The following is a 12,327-nucleotide window of genomic DNA, read 5'->3' as shown; positions in this document are numbered from 1 at the left end:
TGTGGACTTGTTTTCAGCTAGGGGGTTCCCAAACTGTTAAGTCTAAATAGGATATTCTGTTAATCACAGGAAAGAGAACTTTGCAGTGTTAAATGAAGGGTCTAAAAGATATCACAGATGCACAAATCAAGAATGTTGAAGGAAGAGGAATGCTGGTGTCCTTACTCCTTGTCATCCTCTATGCAATATCATAAAGAAGAAAAGGTGTTTTTCTTTTACTGTCTGGGGGAGAAAAAGGAGAGAAAGAAGACAGGAAGAGAAGGAGGAAAAAGAAGAGAGGGAGGGAGGGTTGAGGAAACAGGGGGAAAAGTAAAGGTAAGAAAAGAGAGAGAGAGAGCTTAGGATTTGTACCTTATGGGTAGTAGATGGGCAGTGGTGATGATGATTTCCAGGCTTCATATTAGCACTTGGTCCCAGTGGGCAACTGATTTGGCTCTAAGTGCTTGTTCACAACCTGAGGAGTAGAAATAAGAGATAAAATGTTTGACCAATGGAATGTTACGTTAGACCGTGGATAGAGGTCATGTCAGGGAGTATAAGACTAAGGGACAGAATAGTGGTTTTGCATCTGGGCACACTCAAGTTGATCAAGTATATGTAAGAGACGACATATTTTAAAGGTTATAGACAGGCTCAAAGAAAGGATAGAGAGGAGGTCGGTGCCCTGCATTAATCACAGAAGAACTGTTACCTCTCTTGGGCCCAGTCAGGCCAGGGAGGAGTTAGCTCTTAGGAACGAGGGATGGTGGAGTCCTGTAATGAAGACATTCTGATAGGAGAAATGTCCTACTGGGACCAAGTGCAGGTTGATGCCAGGGGTAGAGTTACCTGTCCCCACTGTCTTTATTTTCCTCAGTCTGGTGATGGTTGTAACTGTGCATGGAAAGCATCTTTGGCCACACGTAGAGGACAGCTTAGCACAGCACAGAACAAGTAAAGAAGGGTAGGAAGGATTCCTAAGGACAAGCATAAACGTTTACTCCCCGGCCTCATTCATTTGTTGAGCAAGTATTTATTGATGGCCTTATACTTAACATGCCCTCCCCTCCCCAAAATGAACTAGTTTGCCAAGGTATAGTGATAGGCCAGGCTGAAATCTCTGTTCTCGCCAAGTTTGACAAATGGCAAATACTAGACCATTCAGGTCACAGTAGGTGTAAAGAAGAAGGGGGTGAGAGACAGTGTAAAAGGGTAGAGAATATGATTTTTAGACAGGAAGTTACAGGTGAGAAGAAGCCTTAAAAAGCTAAAAGGCCGAGTCAGGCTTAGGTATCAATAACACTATAGTCGCCGTGTAATGACAGGTGAAAGCCACGAATGACTCATCCTCTGAAATGGATCAGTCAGGTAACAGATGGTTGGGATAGTTTATATTTAATCCTTTCCAGTTTTCAATACGGACCAATAAGAGAATAAACCCTAAATAAATATGCCATGATTTAATAGGGACCCATAAAAGAACAATTTTGAAGTCAAATATTTGTGTGTGTAACTAGATGTTCATGTATGGACGGCCATGTGTACGCATGTGTGAGGATAGAAGTCAATATTGGGTGTCTCTTTATGTGGCTATGTCAGCTGCGTGTGGCTGGTGAAAAGAAAGAAAGCTCCAGGGATCTGCCTGTCATTTCTCCGTTATATCTATGACTACAGCCATGTGCTGCCACACCAAGCTTTCCGGTACTGGGGACATGAACTAAAGTCCTCATGCTTGAACAGCCATCACTCGACCCACGGGAACTAGCTCGGCAGCCCCGGAGTAAGACGTTTCATAATTGGTAACGTTAAAATGATTCTCAAACCCGTTTCAAAGAACTCTTAAAAAGGTGTAATGTGTGAGAGAAACAACTGATAACTCTTGATGGGGTCACCTCTTTGCTTGTTTGGTTTTAACTAGTGCTATTGGAATCCTGGAAGCCATCATAGAACTTCATGGTTCTTATCAACTTGCTGTTAGGTAAATATAGGCAAATACCAGTGCTTCTGGTAACTTCAAGTATATCGTTCAGAAGGCTCGGAGTTAGGTCTATTAAGAACAGACAGTTGTAAGGTTTATGGTTTCAGGATCAGTCCTTCAGCAGGCATTGCCCTCTCACTACACAGGCGAAAACAGAAATTAAACCAAGGAAAAATGACTCTCTGTCATTATTAGTTTTGTTAAAATTAACTTCGAGAGAATTGTGGAGTGTTGTTGGTATTTCTGGAGAATCCCTGCTCTCTGCCTACATGACTCAGGTTCCCATTGCTGAGAAGGAACCACTGCCCCTTTCTTTGTCACTGGAGCTAAGATAATTGGAAAAGTCAAGTTTACATAAAACTTCCAGAATGTTTGCATTATTGCTTTCTGACAAATCTATTCATGAATTTTCAGTATCTCAGAAATAATATTGAAATCATTTCAGTTCTAAGTTAAGAAAGATATAAACTGCTAGGACTTGTCTTTGTCATCATATCCACTTTTGTACTTTTTGACCCAGCCAGCCAGCTGCTGCCCTTCTATGGTGACACATCTGATTCTTCCATAGCTGGCACTATCCTGCTCTTCCTCTAACTTGTCTCAAGTTGATTTGTTCAAGCCATGATGGCTTTGATTTAAAATGTGCCACATATTTTAAATAGCCTCAGACTGTTTTATTCCATACTTTGAATAGTGAAATAGTTGTGTGTGATATTTTTCTTCATAATAACTTCGTAACAGGAAAGATTGTTCATGGTTAAATTATCATGGTATTTTGCAGCAACTAAATAACCTTACCGATTTTCTAACAGTCTGACAAATTTATGACCTGAGTTACCTGGGAATGCAAAGCTTTGATTACTGTTATTTTTGTTTTAAGGTTTATTAGCCCAGGAAACATGTCTTTAGGCTTGTTAATTCCCAAAGTGTTCAAAAAAAATGTTACCTGTTCCTTATTTCCTCACTAAAATGTAAATCTGAACTTTGGTTGGGGCAGAGTCTATACGTAACCCATAAGACTTGTCTCATGCTGAAGATGAGCTACCATGGCCATTAATTTACGACTTTGTTCCCTCTTTTTTTCTTAGCTACCCAGTGCAAACACGGAGCTGTTTACGATACCTGTGGCCCGGGCTGTGTGAAGACTTGTGACAACTGGAATGAGATTGGCCCCTGCAACAAGCCATGCATTGCGGGCTGCCACTGTCCGGCAAATTTGGTCCTTCATAAGGGAAGGTGCATCAAGCCAGTCCTTTGTCCTCAGCGATGACCTTTGTTCTAGTCCACGGGACTTGGAAATCTAGTGTCTTTGACACTGACATGGAAGAGCCAATGAAGGACTGTAGTATTTGTGTGCCTGATTCTGCAAATACACAGAGTATATATGTGTATATATATATATAGATATATAGATATATTCAAAACATTTCATCATTTATATAAACTATAGGTGGATTATTATATGTATATTTTTTGCTATAAGACATGTATTATTTCTAGAATCCTACTATCTAAGCCATTGGATGCATCATATAAATTCACAGGTGCTTTTAATTTAATAAGGTGGCATGCAGACCTATCGGGTGTCTTTAAAGTTACATACATGCATCATTCTGAGGATGTTTCCTGAGAGCCCTCGTGCCTGCCTGCATTAATTTGTTTGTCAGGATTTTCGAGTGGGATGTTTTTTGGGGAAAGACACCTTGTCTAGGGCATTTCTTATTTCCAAAGATCGGAATGTATGCCAGAGAATGATAGCATGAGATTGGGGGTGGGCCCTAATGAGTGCAAAACAAAGGGAGGCTCTCAGACCTCATTAGGTCATAGCTGGATATTGTTTCCAAAACTGGATAGCTGCCAAGAAATATGTATTTTTTTTTCATTAGGGTATTGCAAAAAAAAATCAAATTATTTCTTTTCATTTTTGCATATCCCACGAGTCTCCTCCTAATTTATGTGTGCAATGCATATGGCCATTTGTATGTCATGCACTGAAGTCAAGGGGTGTCTGAATGACATTTTATTGAGCATGAGAAGATATTTAGCGAAATCACTCTACAACATGTAAAGAAATACTACTTTTTCTCAACCTCAGAGCAATTTAGAATTGGCAAATCCATTGAGTAGATAGAAGCCATCTACATTGTGTCACTGTGAAATGAAAGCCTTGGGCAATTCTGTATCATTACTGTCAAGCATTGCTTGATGGATATTCATACGTTTCCAGTATTGGACTGAGAGAAAGATCTGCTGACACATTGTTTTAGCATCATTCCAAGAGAGAGTTGTGTCTGTATTCACCGTCATTTACTGGTGTTACTAACAGTTATTGGCTCTTGTTTTCTGTTGAATAAATAAAAAGGTCAGAAACCAAAAACAATAGCAGAAAACGCCACCACACCCACTGATGTCGAAAAGTAAAATATTCTGCATTGTAGTAAATAAAGGGCTTAAGATTTAACCAAACGCAGTTTTCCTTCCTGATGTCCTGCGTCGTATTTCTATAAATTAACTATATTAACTCAGTTTTAATAATTTTACTTAGAAATCGCTTATATGCCTTACATTAGCTTTCTTTTAAAATAAACCACATTTTAAATAGAAAACAGAAGACCCTCAAAAATCTGTTAGAACATTGCCCTTGCTTATCGAAAGCATATGTGTAGATTTTACGTGCACTCTTAACAGCTAAGGTATTAATTTGGATTATTTTCCCCTGGAACACCTCTTGTGTTTGCATGTGTACACAGTTAACGCACAGTGTCATGGTAACTGCTTACGCCGGAGCATCTGGTCCTATCACTCCTTGCTGCTGTGCTTTGTTACTAACCTGCCCACAGTCCCTACTGTGGGCAGCCTGATACAGCCAAGGACTTCATGCAATGGAAGACTTCACATGTGCCTGGAACTGAGTTGTCTGTGACCGGGTTAACACTATTTAAGCACCTGGGCCCCACTCCTGCTTATCTGTCACAAGAAGGAACTGTGTTGTGTTATGTAGAGAGCAGGGTGAGGATTCATGGACCTGAACACCCCTTCCCTACGGCCTGCTTGTCACTAAGGACTCAAGACACCCATAAGTGATAATCTGAGGCACTGGAGTTTCCAAACATTTCAACGTGTGCTTTACTTTCTTCGGAGAGGAGGGATGGGATAAGTTATTTCACCTGTCCTGACAGATTACTACCTGATGTAAACTGAGCGGCTTCCTTTTGGTTGATTTTAAGTCCCTCTCTAGGTTACTCTGAGGTTTTTCCTTCCTAAAAGAGGGCTGCAGAAGAAAAATTATACAGAAGGAAAAACTGGGGGCAGTTATTTAGTCTCATGATTCATTCATGGACTGCTTAACTTTACCCATCAAGGCTAACCAACACTTCAATCATGGCCAGCCATGATAAATGAATGAGAACAGCTCTTTTACATGTGCCAACATCATCATTTTGGGTGGTTTGATTTTATCCTTGTATGAAATATCTAGGGATTAAATTAACATCTATACATTTTTAAAAAAATAATCTAAGATGAAAGAGGTGTCTCATAGAGCAAAGGGTTTGGTTTTTTTGTTGTTGTTTTTGTTTTATTTTTTTGTGCATAATGTATGCTTTATTGAATCATTCTCAAAACTCCAGAACATAGCAGCATTAACCTTTTTTAATATAATTTTTTATTTATTACAATTTATTCACTTTTTATTCCAGCTGTTGCCCCCACCCTCGTCCCCTCCCAATCCCGCCCTCCCTCCTTCATCTCCTCCCATGCCCCTTCCCCAGTCCACTGATGGGGGGACCTCCTCCCCTTTCATCTGACCATAGCCTATCAGATCGCATCGGGACTGTCTTTCATAGCCTTCCTCTGTGGCCTGATCAGGTTGCTCCCCCTTCAGGGGGAGGTGATCAAAGAGCCAGCCACTAAGTTCATGTCAGAGACAGCCACTATTCCCCTTACTAGGAAGCCCATTTGGAGACTGAGCTGCTATGGGCTACATCTGTGCAGGGGTTCTAGGTTATCTCCATGCATGGTCCTGGATTGGAGTATCAGTCTTGGAAAAGACCCCTGGGCCCAGATTTTTTGGTTCTGTTGTTCTCGTTGTGGAGCTTCAGACCCTTCCAGGTCTTTCTATCTCCCCCTTCTTTCATAAGAGTCCCTGCTCTCTGCCCAAACACCAGGCTGATGGTAAGCCATGAAGAACTCAGCAGAGTGATTACCTGTATGTTCTGGTCTGGCCATCACTGTAGTTTATTAAGTACTCACTTGCAGCAGACCCATTTTTATCTAGATGGGTAGTCTGAAAACCCAACTCCCAGAGTCAGATGGTGTGAAATAAAAATGTCCTGCTTCCTTCTGGAGTGCCTCATCCAGGCAGGCAGAACCCTTTCTTCTGCTGTCAGCTGAGAATACTGGGTCTGAAGAGAAGCAAACACCATGCCAAAGTTCAAACACAATTCCAGTTCTAGCTGGTGCTTGGTACATTCTCTTCCTATTTGTGTGAAAATTTTGAACCGTCTGACTAAGACGTTTGGACTAAGAAGAAAAGTGGCTCTTTGACCACACTAACTGCTTTTTTTTGTTTTTTGTTTGTTTGGGGTTTTTTTTTGTTTGCTTGTTTTTTGTTTTTGTTTTTAATCAAACAGTGGCATGCTGATAACCACTGCCTCTTCAGGTCAAAGGTGTCACCCTGTCCTAACTTGCAAATAGGATGTTAGTAGCTCCACATATAGGAAAGACGGGTGGTTGTTAGACACCCCCCACCTTGGCCTTGACCATGAATAAATTGCTCTGACAGGAAATTCTTATGAAATATTTCAGACATACAAAAGGGATCAATGATCACGCTGCAAACGTCTGTGAATGCATTACCCTAATTAACTGGCAGGGCCAGTAAAATTTTCTTGAATAAATAAATAAAACCTGACGAACGCCAGCCTCTTGCTGGTGACAGCTCTGTGTGGAATTAGTCAAGTTTGTACCTTGGGGAGTTCCCATCCTCTTTACCCCCTTACTCTTCCAGGCTCACATTTATCCAGCTGTGACAGGCACCAGCATGTGCTCTGGGAAGCACTTAGTGTGGAAAGAACTGCCTTGGGGCATAAGCACCAGGATATTTTAATTAACAGTCTCCACCCAAAGTAACTCTCAGGAGCAAACAAAAGCAAGGCCCTGATTTTAAATCCTTACATGCAAACCTTCGGGGACCTAAGATTTTCATTCTGAAAAAGGGACAACATTCAACTGGCTGAGAAGAGAACCTGAAGAAGAAACCATGGCAAGTATATACACTGACCCTGACCTAAATACCCAGACAAGTATTCCTGTGAGGTTAACCAAACAGTTAAATGACATAAACATGTGTGAGATCCATCCTGTTTGTGGTTTCCCTGCAGATTATTTTGAGCTAACTTTGAAAGGTGCAAGAGTGTGACAAGGGAGAGGGTTTTTTTTTTTAAGAGTTGAGCCTTGAAGGATAGGAGGAATGTTTGAGGCAGAGGGGGAAAAATTATTGAGACAGCAGGCAGCTTTGAACCGGTGGCTGCGGCACAGAGAGGCAGGAAGAGAAGTGGGCTAAGCTGTATGGAGGAATGGGCAGAGAAGGTACCAGGCTTCTGGGATCTCAAAGAGCACCCTGCTCCTTCTAAGTTCCTTAGGGAAAACCCAAGGGCAGGACTAGCGGCCCAAGCTCTCTATGTTATGATACAGAGAATCCCAGTTTCTGTGCTTGCTGGTGCAAAGCACGTTTTCAACATCTCAGGTCTTTCACGAGTGTCTAAGCCCTGTCATTCTCTTCCTTGGCCTTGCCCAGTACAGCTCTGAGATGGAACTCTGTCAGCCAAGAAGTATGACCAGGCCTTGGTCTCAGCGAGACTGTTGACAGTGTAGAGGAAGCAGGGTTTCAGTCCAAAAGAAGGAATTGTCTTCTGTCTGGACTTTCTCCCGGCCCCAGCACTGGTTAGGAAGGAGGCAAAGGGGAACAAGTGATCGGTGACTAGGAGAGTCTCCGGCCTGAGGCAGTGGGTGAAGGTGGCACCAGTTCATCATGTAAGTGCGAGGAGAAGATTGACAAGGTTTCTATTATCAACCAGAAGGTCTCGGTGGGGATCTCCAGGATAAGTGGTCATCAAGCACATTAAGAGGGAGACAACATCTTTCCTCCAGCAACTCCTGGACAAATGACTATGGAAACCAAACGAACTCACAGCTGCCCTCAGGAAGCTTGGAAGCTGATGTTTCTTGTTTTGAGAGAAAGCTTGCCAAAGAAGCTACAACTGAAAGGAATTTCAGAACAAGCTGACTTTACTGTGCAAAAGGTGCTGTGTGTGTGTGTACATGTATGTTGTGATCCTCCCCTCCCCTGGGGGTCCATTGGCCACTGGCCCATGAGGACAAAGGGAACAGAAGCACCCAAATGGGGTTCAGATGTCCCATGAGTACAATGGACAAAAAGCTGGGATGAGCTTCAGAGAGATAGCTGATTTTATTGTTTCAGGGGTGAGGTATATAAGGGTTCTTAGGGTTATAGGCAGGAGGGACTGATTGGCCATAACACAGTCCCTAATTATCATATGGAAAGGAAAGGCTGATTGGTCAGAACATAGTACCTAATTATCATATGGGAAGGAAAGGCTGATTGGTCAGAACACAGTACCTAATTATCATATGGGCAAGCAAAGGAATGGGACTTGTGTGTTGAGTCAGGTAGCTCTTGTGCAGGGTCATACTCTGAATACGGTCCGGCATCTGTGCCTAGAGCCCTCTTCAGATATGGTCAGGCAGAGAAGAGGAAGCCCCACTGAGAAAGAGGGCCCTCCGCTTTGTGCTGAGCGTGAGGAACTATCCGGACATGGTGGACTGTGTGACCTTAATAGCAGGGTCTTCCAGCAGCCTGTGTTCATTCACTTTACCGTGTAGGTGTGCTTGCTTATTGGCAAGGATGAAGTATCCCGGGCATTTAAGGCACAGCTAACTGAATAAAGATTGAGACTAGAAGGCATCGTGGGCTTGAGGGAGCACAGGGTTCAGGATCTTCTGGCGAGTGCCAGCTGCAGCTGAGCTTCGGCAAGGCATTTGGGAGACAAGTGCAGGGATGAGTTGGGGCATTTTATGTAGGTATCTTTCTTCCTCTGTCTTCATGTGTTCTATTTCTTTGACCTGTCTTGGAACACCACTGGAAGGAAGAGAAAGGTGCCTCCAGATCGGACTTATCTCCCGGCTCCAGTGTTCTGTGTATGACTAGGAGCCGCTGTGCTGACGCCCTGGGCAGTGCTTGTTTTAACAGAATGAAGCCAGTGTACCAGTGTACAAACATTTTAGCTCTCCATTTGTTGACTAAGATGGGGGATAAAAGGCACTTATGGTCCACACAGCTAGGCCTGCTGGCTAGTGTCACCAGCTCTGTTCATACCTAGGGGTAAAGGGCCTGGATTCACAGCTCAGGCAGAGCTCTGTTGGAGCAAATCTGTCTTGTTCTAAGCCCTTGAACTTTGAGTACTTGTATAAGCTGCCTCTGTTTCTAACTGGAACTTGGCTTACTACATATTTTCCCTAAGGGTCACGGAGCAGTAAAGTTCGGGCTTTAGAAAATGTTTTCAATAGTGAAGAAAAAAAAAAAAAAAACAAACCAAACCAAAACAAAACAAAAAACCTCTGACTCTTAAGACTATAAATACTATTCGTTACATTCTCATTTCTGCACATTCCAGGATAGAATTTAAGGCTCGGATCCTGAACAGCTCCTCTTGGCCTCGGTGTTGAGATGGGGTTTGGAGGAGGGAGTAGCATACAGTAGGCTGTCTGGGATGTGCCCTGTGGCCTCCTTGTCACTCATGCAGGTTTATAAAGAGGCCTTTTCACGCAGTGTGCATTCTGACTCTGTAGCTCAAAGACAGTCCAACCAGGCAGACTTTGTACGAGCCTTGTTTGCTCCCTTCATTTGTTCTTAGATGGCAGAGAAAAGAAAATGAGAGCTGGGCGCATCCGCCACTGTAAAATACCCCAAGCTTCAGGGATGAGGTACTGGATGAAGTGCTGGATCATACAGCGAAGAATTCTTCTGTTGATGGGACGATATTTGAGAACATTTGCTTCAATACAGCTATTCAGTCTCAGCAACTCATCTTGGTAATGAATCCACACACCCTGCCCTGAGTCTCTTCTTTTCTTTATTTTTCTTTTAAATTAACATATCTATCTTTGTGATGACATTGGAGAAATGTTCATCAGAGGATACAATATTTCAGCTAAACAGCGTGAAAAGTACAGAAGTTCACTGAAAGAAATCAGTAAACACTTGAAAATCACTTAAAAGAGAATAATTAAAACCTGTTATTTCTTGATGAACTTTAAGTAGCAACTATCTCTGTTCATTATGCAAACTGAATACAATTTCCCATGAATCAACAGGACCCAGGGTTTACTATTACACTTGCTGAAAACCTTAACCTATGTTTCTGTTCTCTGAATTTCCCATAGCACTAGTAAGTTCATCAATAGAAGCAGTGATAATTATTATTTCAATGTATGACAGAGAATGAACACATAGCCAGCATGTCAGTGAAAGACTGTTTTTAAATAAAGCAACATATTCTGAGTTGGTAATTGATTATGTCTCTTATATATCTCCCTGAAATGCAATATTTTTAATTAGTTAATTTATTTATTCGTTTCACATACCTCCTCTCGTTCTGGTCCCACTCTCCCTCCGTCTTCCCCATTCCCCCGCCCCTGCCCCTCAGAAAAGTAGAGCCCCACTACCACCACCAACCCATCCCAGCACATCAAGTGACATCAGGAGTGAGCACATCCTCTTCCACTGAGGCCTGACAGGGCAGTCCCACCATGGGGAACTGACAGAAGAACCCTTGTCAGAGACAGTTCCCGCTCCCCTTACTAGGGAACCCATATGAAGGGAGTCTTTCCAGTGGGCTGGGAACGGCTGGGCAACCCATGCAGAGATTCTCGAAGGTGAGTACAGTGCTCAAACCTGGCTTGCCCTTTGAAACCCCAGCAACTGAAGGCAAAACATTGATTTTGCCTTTGCATTCTGTGGCTTTGCTGTGAATGGCCAGGTTTCTTAGAGAACGAAGATGTGAGAGACTGGAGACTGGGGAAACTTGGTCAGCCTGGTGGCATAGCTCCTGTCCTGACTGCTCCAGAGGCTCATAATGAATCCAGCAGTGTCTCCCTTTTGTTTAAGAATGGGAAAGACATGCAAAAGACAAACTTTTTTTTGTCGGTTTGTTTGTTTTGGTTTCTTTTCCCATAATAACTCTCTCTGAAACTGATATTTCTTTCCTTTGATTTTACTTTGTGAAAAACTATAAGTGTCAAGGAATAATACAGTCTAACCAATTTTAATTTTTGTTCTAACAAAACATGATAATAAATAAAAGAAAATAACTTGCAAATTCAGGGACTTTTACATTCTACTAGATTCAAGTCCTATTTAACGTCACTTCTTGAATGTAGTTTTATTATTTCCAATTTGTTTTAAGTGCATGTATTTTCAGTGCAATTTTCCAAAGCAGGACTTTGAAAAAAGAAAAAGGATCCATGATTTGTCATTTGTATGACTAGCTTATTTGAATTACCTTTTCCCCACAAGAACAAGTATATTGAAATGTTTGTCTAAATAGTATATATGCATGTCACCTGTCACCCATAATATAACACTTGCTATTTTTTTATTTGTTATGCACGCAACTTCATTCATTCGTCTATGCTCTCCCATGGAATCACATGATATGTCTTTACTATGAAATGAAGCCTGACAGGAGTCCGGGCCCCCATGCTGTAGAGATGCTGCTGACACAGCCATATCAATATTCTGCACCACAGCCTGAGATGGGCTGCTTTGGCAGGGGCTGTTGCCAACATGGCCTTACCTATGCCACCCTAAAACCACCGGAAGGAAAGGAAATGTAGTGCTGAGACTCTAATCTTATGTACTCCGAGGCCTGTTTCATAAACACTGTGCCGTTTATGAAACATGGGAACAGGATCCTGAAATCTAAGATTTAGTTTCTGCCCTGCATCAGAGTGGTAAGTTAGCATCCAAATGCTGATCCGGCTCATCTTCTTACCAAAGTGATGGAATGACTATTGGAATTATGTGGGCCGATTTTCACTAGATGTCTAGTCCTTGGGCAGTAAGCAGGTGGTCAGACCATTTTCATGACTATATACATGCATGCAGAAGAGTTACCACTGGTGTCTAGGAATCCTTTGGGAAGGCCTTGCTTTGAGTAGAGAGTAAGGTCCCTGAGGGAGGGGAGCTTCCTTCACAGACAAGAGGATCTTAGTGTTTCCAGAAAAAGAGATCAGGGTGTCAAATAGACTATCCAGAGTCATTTCCAGTTCTGCCTTTAAAAGAAAGAGTC

General features: G+C 42.3%; 1 protein-coding gene across 1 annotated transcript in view; it reads left to right on the top strand.

Annotated features, from left to right (window-relative positions):
- Bmper (BMP binding endothelial regulator) overlaps positions 1-4,423 on the top strand; it is a 232,798-nt gene extending 228,375 nt beyond the window's left edge. Inside the window, exon 15 of the mRNA XM_055601459.1 lies at positions 3,046-4,423. Within this exon, the coding sequence (XP_055457434.1) occupies positions 3,046-3,227 (182 nt within the window). The 3' untranslated portion in view covers positions 3,228-4,423. The remainder of the gene's footprint in view (positions 1-3,045) is intronic.
- Positions 4,424-12,327: the final 7,904 nt, after the last annotated feature.

The sequence above is a fragment of the Psammomys obesus genome, unplaced genomic scaffold (genome assembly GCF_907164565.1).
Source record: "Psammomys obesus unplaced genomic scaffold, mPsaObe1.curated_primary_1811, whole genome shotgun sequence".
NCBI classification, from domain to species: Eukaryota; Metazoa; Chordata; class Mammalia; order Rodentia; family Muridae; genus Psammomys; species Psammomys obesus.
Note: the sequence above shows the minus strand (reverse complement) of the source record. Positions and strands in the feature narration are given on the sequence as shown.